Here is a 20,006-nt window from a genome sequence, read left to right as displayed (position 1 = left end):
TACATCTCTGTCCTAATCTCCTGATACCTCCCCCATATAATCTGTCCCCTCCATATATCTCTGTCCTAATCTCATGATACCTTCCCACGTGTCATCTCCAGTCCATAACCTGTCCTTTCCATAAATCTGTGCCCTAATCTCCTAATATCTCCCCTCATAATCTCCAGTCTATAGCCTGCCCCCTCCATTTATCTCTGCCCTCATCCCCTGATACCTCCCAGCATTTAATCTCCAGTCTGTAACCTGTCCCCTCCATACATCTGTCCTAATCTCCTGATACCTCCTCACGTCATCACCAGACCTTCTTCTTTGTTGTCTTTTCTGCTCCTTTTACAACCATCTCCAAGATTTCTCCTGTCCTTTCCCCATGCTCTCAAACTCACTACCTCAACACATCAGACAGTCTCCACCTTCAAAACTTCATAAATAACCTAAATCACCACCTAATCAGAATAGCTAAAAGCCTACAATACCATTGCTGCCGCCACACTCCCATATGAGCTGCTTCCACTCTCCTCTGCGATCTTCTTCACCCTTACCTTGTAGATTATAAGCCCTCCAGGCCAGGCCATCTCTCCCTCAACACAAAAGTGACACTTGTTTAGTATGTGTATATTTTACTTGTTTTGTTATATACCTACACTTTTGTGTGTTTTTTTTTCTTGTTTGTCTGTAGGTGGTGGCAGTCTCTTTGCCATACATGGTGACTGTGAAGCATATGATACCCGTACTGACCGGTGGCACATGGTGGCTTCTATGTCTACAAGACGGGCCCGCGTGGGTGTTGCAGCTATCGGAAATAAGCTTTATGCAGTGGGTGGGTGAGTATTCATAGCAATGAATGGGTTACTCGAATAAATACGAAAAGGGGGATAGAAAGATCGGGCTGTTGCATTATAACATGCCTGATCCTTCTGTTCTCGGGGCAGATAACCCGCTACCGGATGTGCGTGGCATCTTCTTCCTCCGACCTGTTGTAATGTTATTTAGTTACTATGCGGACCTGATCCATTTTCTTCCCCATTACAGCTATGATGGGACGTCTGACCTCGCTACAGTAGAGTCGTACGACCCCGTGACAAACACTTGGCAGCCGGAAGTCTCTATGGGAACTCGGCGAAGTTGCCTTGGTGTGGCAGTGCTTCATGGACTGCTGTACGCTGCCGGTGGATATGATGGTGCTTCTTGTCTAAACAGGTGCAGAATACTAATAATACCACTAATCAGCAGGATTATTTGTATTATCTGGGGTGCAGAGGCAGCTTGGGGTCCATGTGATAAGAATGGATCGGGGGACCTCCTCTCCAATGTTAATATTTGTCAGCAACATACTCAATGAGTAAAATTTTATCCCAGGATTTTCCTTTTAAACGGTAACTAAACTATTAAAAATGACCATTTTAATAGTTTTGAGACCCCCCAATGATTGTTCAAAGGGGCAGCTTATTCTCAGTTGTGAGCAGAGAGATGTATTGGCTCAATGGAAAGTCTACGTACTGCTCATGCCTCTTCTTCCCCTTGGCGAGCAATTGGTTGGCGGTCTCAGTATCCGGTGCCTTACTAATCAATAGTACCGTGTATAACATATCATACAAGAGAACCCCGTTATCAACTACCCACAGGATAGGTAATAATTTTTGATCGGTGAGGGTCCGACAGCTAGGACCCGCACCAATTGGCAAAATTAGGCACTTTTATCCCCATTGGAATGCGTCTGCCCTCCTGTCGCTCCGTTCTTTCCCTATGAGTCGTAGGACTTGACTTTTTTCCAGCGGCCCCATAGAGAATGAATTTATCGGCGGTCAGGTATCCCACGCCCAATCGTGGATAAAAAAATAAAAATAGTCAATTTCATTTGACAACCCCTTTAAAAGTTTTCTGCTACTTTATCTTAGTTTATAATTGGCTCCATGGTGGTGCTAAAGTAAAAAAAAAAACCATTCTGACCTATCAGACCCCTGACGCTCTCATGCATTGCTGCAGTTGCCCTGTGCGGCTCTTCGCTTGCTACAGGCGGCTTTGGGTGACTCTTGCAGCCAATCTTAGACCCCTGATTGCAGCTGTCACGTTACGTCTGAGTAGGAAGAAACAGTCTCCACTGTTGCTGATATTGATTGGCTGCAGCGGTCGCCTGATGACTCACACTGGAAGGCCAGATAACGGGAGGCCGGAGTAGTGCATAACCTCTTTTAATGGTGGCTCTATTGCCAATACTAATGGGCAGAGAGACGTGTACATCCTTGGATGCACTGGCGGACACAGACAGATGAGGGCCCCTGTGCAAGAACAATATTCGGGCCCTTTCCAGTCCGATAGCTCATCATAATGCACCTTTTTAGGAGGTGGTAGCGGTCCCCTTATCACCTGGGCCCCTCTGCGGTTGCACCAATGAATGTCTGCCCCTGCTTTAACGGGCTTTGCACAGCCTCATTGGTGATATTATCATTAATTACTGGTCTATGGTTACTCTTATATCGTTACTAATATTGCGCTATCATTGCAGTGCAGAGCGTTATGACCCCCTCACCGGAACATGGACGTCCATTGCTGCGATGAGCACTAGACGCAGATATGTTCGCGTGGCAACACTTGGTGAGCGTTTTTCTACCCAGAAGACTCCTTTCCTAGCAATGAAGCGTCATGCTCCTTGTGCCCATCTTCATGGAATAATAATATATGAGATCTGACACATTGCACTTAGCTCCGTCATCATTCTCTGCCCCATATTCGATGGTTGGTCCCACCAAAATGGATGTGAATCCCATGTGTATGGCCACCTCTAGGGCAGACGTGGGGAGAAAGAGGAGAACATATGATGCCAATTATTTTGTGCTTTTTAATCCTTTTTAGATGGTAACCTCTATGCAGTTGGGGGATACGACAGTTCTTCTCACTTGGCCACGGTGGAAAAATATGAACCTCAAGTAAGTGTCTAACCATTGATATAATATTATCTGTGATTAATAAAGAGATTATTTTCCCTCTATTCTGCTTTTGCTTTAGGATATTGCTTAGTAATAATTCCATTATGCGAGTATATACCTAATTAATTTGACCTTTTATTAGATATGTTATGTACATGCAGTCCCGTCTTTCCCTTTTTGAAGCATCAGACACTGGAGAGCGGCCACTAGTTGCTCCATTGCTGTCGTTCCTTGCAGTTCAAGGTGTCACCAGTAAGGAGCAGTCTCTTCTTTTCGTGATTTCCAGTCTTCTCGTATAACATACTTGACTCTCGAAAATTTTACTAGCATTTTTCTCTATAAGGTTTTGGGGCTTATTCTTCACCCTATTAAATAGGGGAATTATATTCTACACTTTCAATGAAAAATATATGAAATATGCCTTATAGGTGGGCATACAAACATGACACCCATATATCCGAAACCCAGGGATGGACCAATGGTATGGTGCAGCCTTTCGCCTCCAAAGCTGATAAAGGGGTGCACTATGATGAGACCCAAGAGAAAAAACAGCATGCAAGCCTTTTGCAGTCCAAACATTCGTGTTAATGCTCCCCTTTACGACTTTGGAGGTGGTAATGGGGCCCTTACCTCTTGGACCCCTGTGTGGCTGTACAGGTTCCACCAATGATTTGTCCACCCTTGATTCAGACTACAAAGGGCCCATGTGTTGACGTTTGATGTGTATAGTGTGATAAGCACTGAAAGTGTGGTATGCATAGTGTATAGTAATATAGGATGTGGTGGAGTAAAGGTACTGTCACACTAGACGATATCGCTAGCGATCCGTGACGTTGCAGCGTCCTGGCTAGTGATATCATCCAGTGTGACAGGCAGCAGCGATCAGGCCCCTGCTGGGAGATCGCTGGTCGGGGAAGAAAGTCCAGAACTTTGTTTCGTCGCTGGATCTCCCGCTGACATCGCTGAATCTGCGTGTGTGACGCCGATTCAGCGATGTCTTCGCTGGTAACCAGGGTAAACATCGGGTTACTAAGCACAGGGCCGCGCTTAGTAACCCGATGTTTACCCTGGTTACTATCTTTAAAGTAAAAAAAACAACCACTACATACTTACCTACTGCTGTCTGTCCCCGGCGCTCTGCTTCTCTGCACTCCTCCTGCACTGGCTGTGAGCACAGCGGCCGGAAAGCAGAGCGGTGACGTCACCGCTCTGCTTTCCGGCTGCCCGGCGCTCACAGCCAGAGCAGGAGGAGTGCAGAGAAGCTGAGCGCCGGGGACAGACAGCGGTAGGTAAGTATGTAGTGGTTGTTTTTTTTACTTTAACGATGGTAACCAGGGTAAACATTGGGTTACTAAGCGCGGCCCTGCGCTTAGTAACCCGATGTTTACCCTGGTTACCGGCATCGTTGGTCGCTGGAGAGCTGTCTGTGTGACAGCTCTCCAGCGACCAAACAGCGATGCTGCAGCGATCCGGATCGTTGTCGGTATCGCTGCAGCGTCGCTTAGTGTTACGGTACCTTAAGGTATAATATAAGTATTGTTAGCATAGTGCTGGTAGTGTACAGTATAAGACATAGTTTACTGTAAAATTGTGTTGTAGGGAACATCTGCCCAGCAACAGACAGCAGGGTAAGTGAGAGAAGCGTTATTACAAACTACTGAGGGCACTACAAATATATTTAAGCATATGTATAAGGGATCACTAGCCACACACTTGAAAAAGGCACAATAAAAGGAAAGATAAAAAGTTTGTATACATAGGCAAGGATCACCATTTAGGCAAGGAGTTTGTATGTTCTCCCCATGTTTGCGTGGGTATCCTCCGGGTTCTCCGGTTTCCTCCCACGTTCCAAAGACATACTGATAGGGAATTTAGATTCTGAGCCCCATCGGGGACAGCGATGATAATATGTGCAAACTGGAAAGCGCTGCGGAATATGTTAGCGCTATATAAAAATAAAAATTATTATTATTTATAAGAAAATGACTTAGATTTATTGAAATACAAAAATACAAGCAAAACAAAACACACACATTTAAAAACAATAAAAAAAAACCCAAACAGGCTATACATGAATCATAACTGGAGGACCATGTAACGACCAACCAGATTTCCCCACTATGTGTAGTGGGGTATGCTAAAATGAAGCAGTGTCTGAGCATGCCCTAGTCAGGGCAAAAGTCATTGTACAATAAAAGGAGGAGGTGAGCTGTGACATCACCTGTTGTGGATCCTGTGTTATCTACTTTATATAGAGGTGTTATTAGTCATTGTACAGGAGGAGGAGGAGGTGAGCTGTGACATCACCTATTGTGAATGGTGGATCCTGTGTTATCTACTGTATATAGAGGTGTTATCAGTCATTTTACAGGAGGAGGAGGAGGTGAGCTGTGATATCACCTATTGTGGATCCTGTGTTATCTACTGTATATAGAGGTGTTATTAGTCATTGTACAGGAGGAGGAGGAGGTGAGCTTTGATATCACCTATTGTGGATCCTGTGCTGTCTACATTGTAATCGACAGTGTTATCCATCATTGTAAATCTGACTGTGATGATAATGAGACTGCTAAAAAGCCTACACAACATTTTTTTCATGTAGATAATGCTTTTTTCCCCATATCATTATAATAAAACTAAAAACACATTTAAAATGAAAACTTAATTTTAAGAAATTCCTCATACAATTTTAATGGTGGGCATAGCCCCTTGTACCTATACAGGACCACCTCTATGGAAAGATTTCCACAATATCTAGAACATGTTTTCAGTTCCATCATATACAATATACATGGGCCATTTCCTTTGTGAGGACCACCCTCGTCCTAACCCCATAGAAGACCATTTTTCCATGCATAACATTAAAGTCATTGCACTTTTAGGAAACTTTTGACGTACGGTATGTTCCATTTCTCTATACCAGGGGTATAGATGGACACTTCCAGATCATGACATTTCCTCACCAGAATATCTCTGTTCTATTTTTTTCCCCTCCACATACATTGAATACTTCATTAATTAGGAGTGCTAATTATTTCCCTGGGGCATGCCAAAAAAAGTATAGATCAGCCACAAGTGTTCGGGTATAATTAGCCCTGCTAATGTTACACAGATGTAATGTATTTATGTTTTTTTTTTTTTTTTTGCCTTAGGTTTTATTTATTTAGCATTTTAAAATTTTACAAAAACAGATGGAGAATGTGGCATTAGGAGGAATGTTTAATATTGGATGGCGCTCATAGAAATAAATGAACGGCTGGGTCATACGTGATTATGCCAAGTCTGCCTGAGCATGAGCCACTCTTCCACTTTCCACTTTACCAGGATCTCAATCGTCCTCTCTATGAGATCTGTATGCCCTAATACATTTATGAGGCCGGTAACAATGTGGCCGTGTCTGGTCTTGCGGGTCAACTCTGTTGACTTGAATGGGCTGAGATGCCGAACTAGCCACACTCGGTGTACACTAATGTGGTGGCTGGGGGGGCACTCCGCCATCTATCCTAAAGGTGGCCATACACATTAGATGAATGTTGAATAAACAACCGATTTATTTATTTTTTATTTATTTCTTTGGTGAAGGCGAACCTCCCTAAATTGCAGAAGTTGGGGGTAAAGAAGGGTCAGCCATGTTGAAATTCAACTTGCCTGATTCTTTTGTAGTAAAAAGTCAGACGCTGATGCCAGAAGTGGGGTATCGGGCAGAACCTATTTTCGGCTCCCTTGTAAGTTGTTCCGAAGCCTCTTGCATGTATAATGGGAAGACGAGAAAAAAAAGCTGTCGTCAATCTACCCTTTATGGACAAAAGTATTGGGAAACCTCCACATTACACCCACAGCAGCTTTTATTACCTCCAACTCGCATATCCATTGACCTTTAATATGGTTGGTTCCCACTTTGGAGCCATAACAACTTCCACTCTTCTGGGATGGATTTCTCCAAGATTTTGGAGTTTAACTGTGGGAATTTTGGGCTATTCACTCTGTAAGGCAGAGGCTTTCACAACAATGCGGTAATGAGGCCATGACCCAAAACAGTTTAACTTAAGTGTCTTTATTTAGCCAACTTAAAAAAATAATTCCATAACGTTATCCTCCAGTTCACAGCCGGACATCCATATCGGTCTGTTGCCATGGGCGACAGCACCACCGTGTAACTCGTGTGTGCGGGAATGGCTTTGCCCTCTTGGCATTGGCTTGTGTTTAGTCTTACAGAGACTGACATTCACAGAGCTTCCTGCTCTGTTGTTTGCAAAACCCAATACTGACACACCCAAACCTTAACTGAAAGTTTAAATGGGAATCGTGGACATGGGCCACTCTCAAGATAATAAAAGCCCATGTCAGGTTTTCCTATATCTGGCTTGGTCAAATAGTTTTACCAAGTCCACACTCTTTTATTTGGCATGGTAGCCTCAGCTGTGGCTGTAATTACGATGCACTCCATCGTGTTCAGTATGTTTCTGTGCACATGGGGGACACATAGTGACCTTCATATATCATTTGCCTTACAACCCAGTATAGCCTTTGTGAAGTCAGACACTGATGTTGGAGGAAAGGCCGGGCTCACAACCTACCTTCTAATTTATCCCAACCATGTCTACATGGATCTTGCTTTTTGTTAAGCTGGAACTGAAATGGGTCTTCCCCAAACTTATCCTACAATCTCGAAGCTACAATTGTCTAAAATGTCTTGTTGCAAAGCACTAACCTTTCCTTTGACTGGAACTAAGGGGCAGAGGTTGATTCCTGAAAAACAAGCCCTTTGTATTATCCTCCGCCACCAAACAGTACAGATGGCACAATGCAGTCTGGCGGGTAACATCCTTCTGGCATTCACCAAACCCTAACCCGTCTATCAGATAGAAATGTATGGTCCATCACTGCACAGAACACTTTCCTCCAGAGTCCAGTGGTGACAGCTTTACACCACTCCATCCGACGCTCGGCATTGTGCTTATGGCTGCATGCAGCTGCTCGGCCATGAAGCTCCCGGGTGGGCACAGTGCTTGTGCTGATGTTATACCAGAGAAGGTCTGGTCTTTGTTGTTATGGAGTCAGTAGAGTGGTGGTGACTTTTCTGCCCTCTGCTCCTCAGCACTCGGCCCCCCGCTCTGTAACGTTGCAGGGTCACCATGATTGACTGCAAGGTCTCGACCAATAAGCGACGGGCACAGTCCAGGCGAGAATTAGTTCCTCTCTACTTCCATCCAGTCAGTGCCCGGCACCCGCTCCATACTCTCCTCCAGTCAGAGCTGACACGGTTAATGGCAGCGTTAACGGACCGCGTTATGCCACGGATAACGCACTCCGTTAACGCTGCTATTAACTCTGTGTGACCAACTTTTTGCTATTGATGCTGCAGCATCAGTAGTAAAAAGATCTAATGTTAAAAATAATTAAAAAAAACAAAATCCTGCTATTCTCACCTCCGTCGTCCGCCGATGCGTGCGCGGCTGCCGCCAGCTTCCGTTCTCAGAGATGCATCTGGGTAATTTTGCAATGCATTGCTGGGAATGGAAGCTGGCGGCAGCAGCGCGCGCATCGGCACAGCTTCGCTGGACAACGGCGGGTGAGTATATAACTATTTTTTATTTTAATTATTTTTTTAACAGGGATATGGTGCCCACACTGCTATATACTACGTGGGCTGTGTTATATACTGCGTGGCTGCTATATACTACGTGACCAGTGTTATATACTGTGTGGGCTGTGTTATATACTGCATGGGCTGTGTTATATACTATGTGGCCTGTATTATATACTGCGTGGGCTGTGTTATGTACTGCGTGGGCTGTGTTATGTACTGCGTGGGCTGTGTTATATACTGCGTGGGCTGTGTTATATACTGTGTGGGCTGTGCTATATATTACGTGGCTGTGTTATATACTGCGTGTCTGCTATATGCTACGTGGCCTGTGCTATCTACTATGTGGCTGCTATATACATACATATTCTAGAGCAGAGGTCCCCAACTCCAGTCCTCAAGGCCCACCAACAGGTCATGTTTTCAGGATTTCCTTTGCATTGCACAGGTGATGCAATTATTACCTGGGCAAAACTAAGGAAATCCTGAAAACATGACATGTTGGTGGGCCTTGAGGACTGGAGTTGGGGACCTCTGTTCTAGAGTACCCGATGCGCTAGAATCAGGGCATCATCTAGTTTCCTGTAATCCAATATTGGTGCATCCAAAATCTATCCAACCCTTTTTTTTTTTCTTTACAGATAAACACATGGACTCCGATTGCCAACATGTTGAGCCGCCGTAGCAGCGCTGGAGTGGCCGTTCTGGAGGGAATGTTGTACGTTGCCGGAGGAAATGATGGCACAAGCTGCCTGAATTCTGTGGAGAGATATAACCCGAAAGCTAACACATGGGAGAGTGTGGCCCCGATGAACATTAGGAGGTAACCTAGGATATGGCAGACGGTGACCCCACCACCATCACACGCAAACACCCATATTTCCTGTTCAACAAATACTAAGCCCTTATAATTTAATTGGTTTCTAACCGTAAACGGATCTAACGGAAGTTGCCGTCCAACATAATCCATCTCCTCCATTTATATCACATCAAAGGAAGGTCTTGTACATAAACTCTCTTTATGTACGTGATTGTCTGCCATCAGATAAGCTCCAGATGGGAGATTGGTGCTGACACTAGGGATGGGGGACTTTCTATAGCCCCCTGCTGCGTAGCCTCAGGGGGCTTTGTAATGAGGAGTAATTCATTTGTGGTGATGAAAACTTTGTTCAGTGAAGGTTTCATGTCCATACGTAACAGTTAATATATGTAATCTAACGTCTGTTATGCTGTCCCTTTCTATAGGTAGGAATTTTTCGAGAAAGTTAAGGCTATGTTCACATTGCGTTAGGGCAGTCCGTTTAGCGCATAGCGCTACGGACTGCGCTAACGTAATGTCCCAAAAGGGATCGCGTTTGCCGATCCCGCTAGCGCAGATACCAGATCTGCGCTAGCGAGGAACAGACCTTGGACGCTGCAAGCAGCATCCGCGGTCCGTCCGAAACTGACGGGACATGGCTAGCGCGTGCCGAAAATGGCATGCGCTAGCGATGCGCTAGAGATCCGTTAGCACATTGCCGTCAATGGGTGCGCTAACGGATCCTTTGCATGGCGTTAATTGCAACAATGTCGCCATGCAACGGAGTCCGCTAGCGTTAACCCATTAACGCAATGTGAACCTAGCCTAAGGTACATATACACTGGACGATTCATGGCAATGAGCGCACGTAGGGCTCCACGATTCCCGGCAATGAGCACTCTTAGGCCTCCTCGATTCCCAGCAATGAGCACTCGTAGGCCTCCACGATTCCCAGCAATGAGCACTTGTAGGCCTCCACGATTCCCGGCAATGAGCACTCGTAGGCCTCCACGATTCCTGGCAATGAGCACTTGTAGGCCTCCATGACTCCTGGCAATGAGCGCTCGTAGGCCTCCACGATTCCCGGCAATGAGCACTCGTAGGCCTCCACGATTCCCGGCAATGAGCACTCGTAGGGCTCCACGATTCCCAGCAATGAGCACTCGTAGGCCTCCACGATTCCTGGCAATGAGCACTTGTAGGCCTCCATGACTCCTGGCAATGAGCGCTCGTAGGCCTCCACGATTCCCGGCAATGAGCACTCGTAGGCCTCCACGATTCCCGGCAATGAGCACTCGTAGGGCTCCACGATTCCCAGCAATGAGCGCTCGTAGGCCTCCACGATTCCTGGCAATGAGCACTTGTAGGCCTCCATGACTCCTGGCAATGAGCGCCCGTAGGCCTCCACGATTCCCGGCAATGAGCACTCGTAGGCCTCCACGATTCCCGGCAATGAGCACTCGTAGGGCTCCACGATTCCCAGCAATGAGCGCTCGTAGGCCTCCACGATTCCTGGCAATGAGCACTTGTAGGCCTCCATGACTCCTGGCAATGAGCGCTCGTAGGCCTCCACGATTCCCGGCAATGAGCACTCGTAGGGTTCCACGATTCCCAGCAATGAGCGCTCGTAGGCCTCCACGATTCCTGGCAATGAGCACTTGTAGGCCTCCATGACTCCTGGCAATGAGCGCTCGTAGGCCTCCACGATTCCCGGCAATGAGCACTCGTAGGCCTCCACGATTCCCGGCAATGAGCACTCGTAGGGCTCCACGATTCCCAGCAATGAGCGCTCGTAGGCCTCCACGATTCCTGGCAATGAGCACTTGTAGGCCTCCATGACTCCTGGCAATGAGCGCTCGTAGGCCTCCACGATTCCCGGCAATGAGCACTCGTAGGCCTCCACGATTCCCGACAATGAGCGCTCGTAGGCCTCCACGATTCCCGGCAATGAGCGCTTGTAGGAACTCCATGATTCCCGACAACAAGCGCTCGTAGAAACTCCACGATTCCCGACAATGAGCGCTCCTTGCCTAGGAAACCAGCCACTTCTGATAGCCTGCAGCAGCCAGTGGCTTCTAACCTAGCCACTGAGCATTAAACAATAACATTTTAAATCCCTCCATTATTAAAAATGGAGAGGATTTTCAATAATAAAATTAAAATTGCAAAGTTGCTTTTTTTTCCTTCCAGCAAGAACGGTGCAGTGGTTAGCACTGGTGCTTTGCAATGTTGGGGTCCTAGGTTCAAACCCCCTTCCCTCAATATTTTCCCTGTGTTTGCATCGGTTTCCTCCCACAATCCAAAGACATATTGATAGGGAATTTAGATTGTGAGCCCCAATGGGGACAGTGATGTCTGCAATAATTTACAGGTTGCACCATGATTTACCAAGGATAATTACTCTAGAACATTGAAAATGCATTGCTGCCATAGAAAATGCGAAAAAAGGGGAAAAAAGTGCTATATAATATATATGAAATATTCATCTGCAAAATTGCTATGAAAAATACAGTAAAAAGAAGGTAATTGGCGAATAGATAGGCAATTACGGTATATGTGATCCCAACTGCCATGTCAAGGCGTCCTTCTAAAGTTATGTCCTGATATGTCACCTCTCCTGGGCAAAAAAAGCCTCCAATTTATGGGGAAGGAATGGACTAGCTAACTACTTAAAATCACCTGTGGCTGATGGGAATGGGAGTGCACATGCCCAAAAAGGGTTTGATACAAATAGAGAAAAAAGAGAAAAAAATAAGAATATTTCATATATACATTATATAGGGCTTGTTTTCCTTTTTTCCCCATTTTCTATGGCGGTAATGCAGTTTCAGTGTTCTAGAGTAATCATTCTTGGTAAATCGTGGTGCAACCTTTATCGTTTTTCAAGTTATACCCTTTTTTTGGTTGGCACCTGTTCACACTAGCTTGGACGTGCTGGTCTTTTTTTTTTTCTATATTTGCTATTACACCCAGTGGCAGGATTGTTAGGCTATGTTTACACTTTGCGGATTTTGCTGCGGATCCGCAGCGGATTTGCAGCAGTTTCCCATGAGTTTACAGTACAATGTAAACCTATGGGAAACAAAAAACGCTGTGCACATGCTGCGGAAAAAAAACGCGCGGAAACGCAGCGGATTACATTCTGCAGCATGTCACTTCTTTTCTGCGGATTTTCACCTGGTCCAATAGGAAACTGCAGATGAAAATCCACAGAAGAAACCGCAGTAAAAACCGCGATAAATCTGCAGTAAAAACCGCGACGGGTTTTCACTGCGGAATTTGGAATTCTGCTGCGGAAAAATCCGCAGTGGAATCTGCAAAGTGTGAACATAGCCTTAGTTTGCCACTACTTCCCGACCCCAGCACTTTTGATGAGCACTGAATAATAAGTAATAGATCGCTGTATCCTCGTAGGCTGCCATTGTTCTCGGCAGCACAGCTGCTGTTTACACAGGACGATGCGCTGCCAAGATCGATGATCTGTGCAGACCAAAAGATATCATTTGACCCTGCAAAAGATCATTTTGCTCGTTCGTTGGGTGGTCATCATCAGCCTGTACAGATTGCAAGATTATTGTGAAACGAGCTTTCCTAGGAACGATAATCCTGCAACGTACATGGACCCTTACTCTATAACACTCATTTATGTATACATTTTTGGGCCTGGAGAATAATTTTCATTCAATCTCCTTAGTACTCCTGGGCAGTGCGTCATCTTTAGATTTATATCTAATTTCTTGTCTGTTTACAGAAGCACTCATGATCTCGTGGCCATGGATGGGTGGCTTTATGCAGTCGGAGGTAATGATGGAAGCTCAAGCCTAAACTCTATTGAGAAGTACAACCCACGTACCAACAAGTGGGTAGCGGCCTCCTGTATGTTCACCAGGAGGAGCAGCGTTGGGGTCGCAGTCTTAGAACTACTCAATTTTCCTCCTCCCTCGTCTCCCACTCTTTCTGTCTCCTCGACCAGCCTCTGACAAAGAATCAGGTTCTTTACATCCAGGAGAAGCCACCAATGTATGACGTAGATGAAGTGGATCCATTGGAGAAGAACCGTAGATTCTCGCTTCTGAAGGGCTTCTTCTTGATCCTTGCCATTTGTCCATGTAACTTCTTCTTCACTGCCGGAAAGGCCTGCATCTCATTGCACAGATACTTCTTTGCCATGTAAAGACACGACTTTACCTAAGACCAGTCTGATATTCTGGTTAATGGTTTTCCCTGAATGCGACATTACATTACACCGTAGCATAAGGCATCAGGGAAGATGTTGATCTTTGCTCTCCTCTTTGCACTGTGCAGGTCCCTCGAGCAGAAAAGGAGTTTAACCCACAGCTCTACATTGAAAAGCGGAAGTCTTCTGCCTGTAAGGCAATCGATGGCGCCTATGCCATCCGTCCTGAAATGTCCCTATTCATATACAAATAGACTAAGGATCTTTTGGATGCAGTTGGTATACGAATATTAATATTTGGTCTATCCTCTGTGGACTGATGTAATGCAGAGCAAAAATCCTGGAAATAGGCACTACATGTATATAAGGCTATGGCCGCTTTTGCACTGTCTACTCAGAAGAGTACCAGCCTTGACATTGACGCAGGATTAGGAGCAGAAGTACGATGCAGTCACCAAACCCTGGACTACATGGTCTGAACAGGCTTCTGCTAAGAAACTTTTGACATCCTCAGATTTAAGAGAGCTTCCATACCATAAAACATCTCTCCATTTATCTTCCAACGTTGGCAAAATGCTGGAAAATTGCTGAGGAACTTAAATGAAATCGCACACATTTGCTATGTTGAAATGTATTGTTCGATTAGAGAGGATGGGCCACCTTTGGTTGTAGCCGCTTACAAAGCATGAAGATGAACTACGTTCTTCCACCTAGGTAAATGCCAAGAAGATGGGGTCTCTAATAGAGATGGGCGGACCCCTGGATGTTCTGCGGGTTTGGCCAAACAGTGAAAAAAAGTTCTGGTTTGGGGTACCTGAACCCAGACCTCCAGTGTTTGCTACGCTGTCATGTGAATGACATCGCGGAAAACACTGCCTCTGATCGGCATTAAAATCATTACCACTGGTCAGACAGTCGCGGTTCCCACGCTTTCAAGTGTCAGCGTGAGCCTGCAGCTGCGATCAGAGGTAAAAAGTTTACCTCCGGTCACTGGTGATGGCCGATGGGACTACTACTCCCATCAGCCTATGCCTGCTCCCGCTAATAACAGAGTGAGCAGGCAGCGGCTGATGTAGGAGTATCCGTGAGCCAGAAACTGCGCTCCAAATAAATAATAAAATAAAAATGGATTGGGTTCCCCTGTATTTTTGATAACAAGCCAGGCAAAACTGACAGTTGCAGGCTGCAACCCTCAGTTGTCAGCTTTAGCAAGCTTGGTTATCAAGAATCGAGAGGTCCCGATGCTGTTTTCTTAAAAAAAATATATAAATAAATAATTTAAAAATCCAGCATAGGGTCACCCTATTTTTGACAACCAGCCAAGCTAAAGCAGACAGCTGGGGAATATTGGCCCCCCAGCCTAAAAATAGCAGCCTGCAGTCGCCCAGAAAAGGCGCATCTATTTGTGGGGTTGATGTCACTTTTGTATTGTCCGGTGACATCTAGCCCACGGCTTAGTAATGGAGAGGCGTCTATAAGACGCTTTTCCATTACTAATCCTATAGTTATATTGTAAATAAACACAGGTCAAGTGGGAAGAGTCTGGCAAAGTGCAAAAAAATTGGTGCATCTAATAGATGAGTCTTTTCTGGAAGGCTGCAGGCTCCTGTTTTTAGGCTGGAGGCCAATATCCATGGCCCCTTACTGCCTGAGATTACTAGCCCCAGCTGTCTGCTTTAGCTTGGCTGGTTTTCTAAAATGGGGGGACCACATCTTTTTTTTATTATTATTATTTCTTGAAATAATTAGAAAAAGTAAGAAAAAAAATGGCGTGGGGACCTCTCTATTATCGATAGCCAACCTTGCTAAAGCTGACAGCGCTGTCAGTTTTGCCTGGCTAGTTATCAAAAATACAGGGGAACCCAGGACGTTTTTTTTGTTAAAATTGTTTATTTAGAACGCAGGCGACGGTGACCGGAGATAAACTTTTCACCACCAATCACAGCTGCGGGCACACACTGTCATTTCACAGTGTACGAACCGCAGCCGTCTGACTTGCGGTAATGATTTTGCCGCCGATCAGAGGCGGTGTTTGCCCACTGTCATGCACATGACAGCACAAGAAACATCTTGTGTTCAGGGTGCCGAACCCAAACAGTAACACAGGCTTCCTGGTGAAGTCCGTGTTCGGGGTCTGTGCCTGAATAATGGGTGTTCGGTACGGACCCCGAACTTTACTGTTCGGGTTCGCTCATCTCTAGTCTCAAATGCTGACCACACGCATAAGATAGCTCTTGGTCGAACATTATTTCTGCCCCCCAAAAAACATAAACTTGCATGCTTTATATTTGGCTAGATATGGAAGTGCTTATGTCTGTGGAGAGAAAAGGATGGAGTATGATAATATCCGATGAATTAAGTTGCCCTGTGTAGTCTACTATTGGTAACGTGGGTGGAAGCAGCAAAAGGTTCACATCCTCTTCAACGACCAAGAACATTGCCAACGAGGTGCAAATGTGCAGTATATCTAAGCAACTAATTACCTGTGTGTACATATACAGTATATATATATCACTTTGATCAAATCTGAATATATTGCCTGTCCTATCTTGATGTAAAGGAGTGAAGAGCTTGGAAGTATGCCGCCATATTGGCCATTAAGACCATTTAGATGGGCCACTAATTGACTCATCGTCAGTTACTGACCTGTGTAAACTTCCCACCAGTCCATGAATAGGCAAAAGGCTTGTTCTTCGTTTCTGTGGCTTAATCCATTGTTGTCGGTAGGACTTTATCCGTCGTGTGCTTACCCACAGTATACAGGGATCGGATGATCATTGCTAATGTTTGGCCTGTATACAGTTTTTATTAGTACCGTGTAAATGGACTTTATCTGAGTGCTGATCACTTGTTATTTAGAGGATTGATGGTCATGGTGGGTTAGAATCTGCCTGTGTAATGTCACCATTTCACTTACGGTAGTTTGTTCTGTTGGCACCTCCGGTGAAAGACCATCAGTAGGTTGTATCCTTGGTAATGGCCATATGATTCTATATTCATAATAACTTACGGCAAGGTGACCGTAGACCTGAGATCATTGGCAGCCAGACACGGACAGATGAGCTGCCGACTACCATGATTTTTTTTAGGCCACGTGAAAGATCATTTTGCTTGTTCATTGGCTGGTTGCTCAACGATTTGGAATAATTGTTCCTCCAAATGCTCCCCCATCTGATTATTGGCCCATGTGAAAGGGTCTCGAATGATCCTATCACTTGCCATAAATATGTCATTTTTTTCACCTGTTGTTGTAAATGCCGCTGTTTTCTTGAATCCGGCAATGCTTTTCTTTTGTTCCTGTAGTCCTAAGCTATAGACCCTTCTTTCCTGTATGTAATTCTAGTCATTTTTTTATCCAGCTGGGCGTGGTCCTCAGTGAATACCCCCACAGAGAAAAATTGAGGACCACACCCATTTGGATAAAAAGCTTAAGTAACATACAAAGAAGAAGTAGCCATATCTCAGGAGCAAAGGAAAAACAACGCCGGATTCAGAAGATCAGTGGCGTTTACACCGGGGGAAAAAAATATATATATTTATGGCAACTTGACAGGTCCATCTTACTGAAGACCTGTCATCAAATAAAATGTGTCCACTTTTTGTTCTTATTTTATTCCCACTGCTTTCCTGAGTATTCCTTTTTTTTATCCACCATATGGTTTCAGATAGTTCTTTTTTTATTTACTGTTATATTTTATGCTCTCTATCGAGGAGGCGTGGCTGTAAAAAAAAAAATAATGCCAAGCAGTCTAAAGACACGCTCCTGTTGATCCTATGAGCCACACCCCCATGTAAAGACCATAAAAATGAACACCAAATAAAAAGATCCAAAACTCTAAAAAAAAAATTTTTTAAAAGGAAAATACTCAGAGAATAAACGGGAATAAAATGAGAGCAAGAAGTGCCCACTTCTCGAGTCCTCTTGAAGTGTTAGATCGGAGTTCTTTCCTTCCATTGAAGGTAGGGTCAGTGCTGACTATCCGCCTCTGTCTATAACCTCACTGACCGCTATATATCATGCACATTTGCACCTCGTTATTAGGTCATTCATAGTCATGTAGCAAATGTTTTATTCGGATCTCCGCCACACTCCTCTGGGTGCTATCGTCTTAATTAACATCTTCGTTTTGCAAATGGCACAATTTGCACGTTCTCTCTTTTTTTTTCCAGGTGCTTCTAACTTGCGTTATTAAGAACCACTGGCTGCCATGGTTTACGTGTTCTTGTATAAAGTTACCTTGAATTGTTGCACTTCCGCATAATTCTGTTTCTAAACTATTTATAGAGGAAAAGATAACGACGTCGCTCCTCGATTTTTATTTATGCATCTCATGCCTGAATAACCTCACCCGACTTCTGCAATAAGTGATGACGTAGACTTCTTTTCGAGCCTGGGAACTCGGCTGTAGCACTTTTCCACGTGTCCTCGCTGGTGGTTTTCATACCTTCTCTCCTGTTTGCATGCATTCCGACATGGATTTTCCTACTGGCGAGTGGCAGAGGCATGCCTTTCCCACAATGCATCTCTTCACCGAAGCCTTCACCACTTGGCATCTCAAGTGCTTTCAACATAGTAACATAGTAACATAGTAACATAGTTAGTAAGGCCGAAAAAAGACATTTGTCCATCCAGTTCAGCCTATATTCCATCATAATAAATACCCAGATCTACGTCCTTCTACAGAACCTAATAATTGTATGATACAATATTGTTCTGCTCCAGGAAGACATCCAGGCCTCTCTTGAACCCCTCGACTGAGTTCGCCATCACAACCTCCTCAGGCAAGCAATTCCAGATTCTCACTGCCCTAACAGTAAAGAATCCTCTTCTATGTTGGTGGAAAAACCTTCTCTCCTCCAGACGCAAAGAATGCCCCCTTGTGCCCGTCACCTTCCTTGGTATAAACAGATCCTCAGCGAGATATTTGTATTGTCCCCTTATATACTTATACATGGTTATTAGATCGCCCCTCAGTCGTCTTTTTTCTAGACTACATAATCCTAATTTCGCTAATCTATCTGGGTATTGTAGTTCTCCCATCCCCTTTATTAATTTTGTTGCCCTCCTTTGTACTCTCTCTAGTTCCATTATATCCTTCCTGAGCACCGGTGCCCAAAACTGGACACAGTACTCCATGTGCGGTCTAACTAGGGATTTGTACAGAGGCAGTATAATGCTCTCATCATGTGTATCCAGACCTCTTTTAATGCACCCCATGATCCTGTTTGCCTTGGCAGCTGCTGCCTGGCACTGGCTGCTCCAGGTAAGTTTATCATTAACTAGGATCCCCAAGTCCTTCTCCCTGTCAGATTTACCCAGTGGTTTCCCATTCAGTGTGTAATGGTGACATTGATTCCTTCTTCCCATGTGTATAACCTTACATTTATCATTGTTAAACCTCATCTGCCACCTTTCAGCCCAAGTTTCCAACTTATCCAGATCCATCTGTAGCAGAATACTATTTTCTCTTGTATTAACTGCTTTACATAGTTTTGTATCATCTGCAAATATCGATATTTTACTGTGTAAACCTTCTACCAGATCATTAATGAATATGTTGAAGAGAACAGGTCCCAATACTGACCCCTGCGGTACCCCACTGGTCACAGCGACCCAGTTAGAGACTATACCATTTATAACCACCCTCTGCTTTCTATCACTAAGCCAGTTACTAACCCATTTACACACATTTTCCCCCAGACCAAGCATTCTCATTTTGTGTACCAACCTCTTGTGCGGCACGGTATCAAACGCTTTGGAAAAATCGAGATATACCACGTCCAATGACTCACCGTGGTCCAGTCTATAGCTTACCTCTTCATAAAAACTGATTAGATTGGTTTGACAGGAGCGATTTCTCATAAACCCATGCTGATATGGAGTTAAACAGTTATTCTCATTGAGATAATCCAGAATAACATCCCTCAGAAACCCTTCAAATATTTTACCAACAATAGAGGTTAGACTTACTGGCCTATAATTTCCAGGTTCACTTTTAGAGCCCTTTTTGAATATTGGCACCACATTTGCTATGCGCCAGTCCTGCGGAACAGACCCTGTCGCTATAGAGTCACTAAAAATAAGAAATAATGGTTTATCTATTACATTACTTAGTTCTCTTAGTACTCGTGGGTGTATGCCATCCGGACCCGGAGATTTATCTATTTTAATCTTATTTAGCCGGTTTCGCACCTCTTCTTGGGTTAGATTGGTGACCCTTAATATAGGGTTTTCATTGTTTCTTGGGATTTCACCTAGCATTTCATTTTCCACCGTGAATACCGTGGAGAAGAAGGTGTTTAATATGTTAGCTTTTTCTTCGTCATCTACAACCATTCTTTCCTCACTATTTTTTAAGGGGCCTACATTTTCAGTTTTTATTCTTTTACTATTGATATAGTTGAAGAACAGTTTGGGATTAGTTTTACTCTCCTTAGCAATGTGCTTCTCTGTTTCCTTTTTGGCAGCTTTAATTAGTTTTTTAGATGAAGTATTTTTCTCCCTATAGTTTTTTAGAG

General features: G+C 44.5%; 1 protein-coding gene across 2 annotated transcripts in view; it reads left to right on the top strand.

Moving 5' to 3' along the window:
• KLHL17 (kelch like family member 17) overlaps window positions 1-14,167 on the top strand; it is a 65,202-nt gene extending 51,035 nt beyond the window's left edge. The window contains exons 7-12 of one of the 2 annotated variants that reach the window (XM_069741767.1): window positions 677-821; window positions 1,030-1,197; window positions 2,504-2,592; window positions 2,851-2,924; window positions 9,153-9,334; window positions 13,062-14,167. In XM_069741767.1, coding sequence (XP_069597868.1) covers window positions 677-821; window positions 1,030-1,197; window positions 2,504-2,592; window positions 2,851-2,924; window positions 9,153-9,334; window positions 13,062-13,290 — 887 coding nt within the window. In that variant the 3' untranslated portion in view covers window positions 13,291-14,167. The remainder of the gene's footprint in view (window positions 1-676; window positions 822-1,029; window positions 1,198-2,503; window positions 2,593-2,850; window positions 2,925-9,152; window positions 9,335-13,061) is intronic. The other variant, XM_069741766.1, reaches the window with a different exon arrangement.
• Window positions 14,168-20,006: the final 5,839 nt, after the last annotated feature.

This window comes from Ranitomeya imitator, chromosome 10 (genome assembly GCF_032444005.1).
Source record: "Ranitomeya imitator isolate aRanImi1 chromosome 10, aRanImi1.pri, whole genome shotgun sequence".
In the NCBI taxonomy this organism is placed as follows: Eukaryota; Metazoa; Chordata; class Amphibia; order Anura; family Dendrobatidae; genus Ranitomeya; species Ranitomeya imitator.
Note: the sequence above shows the minus strand (reverse complement) of the source record. Positions and strands in the feature narration are given on the sequence as shown.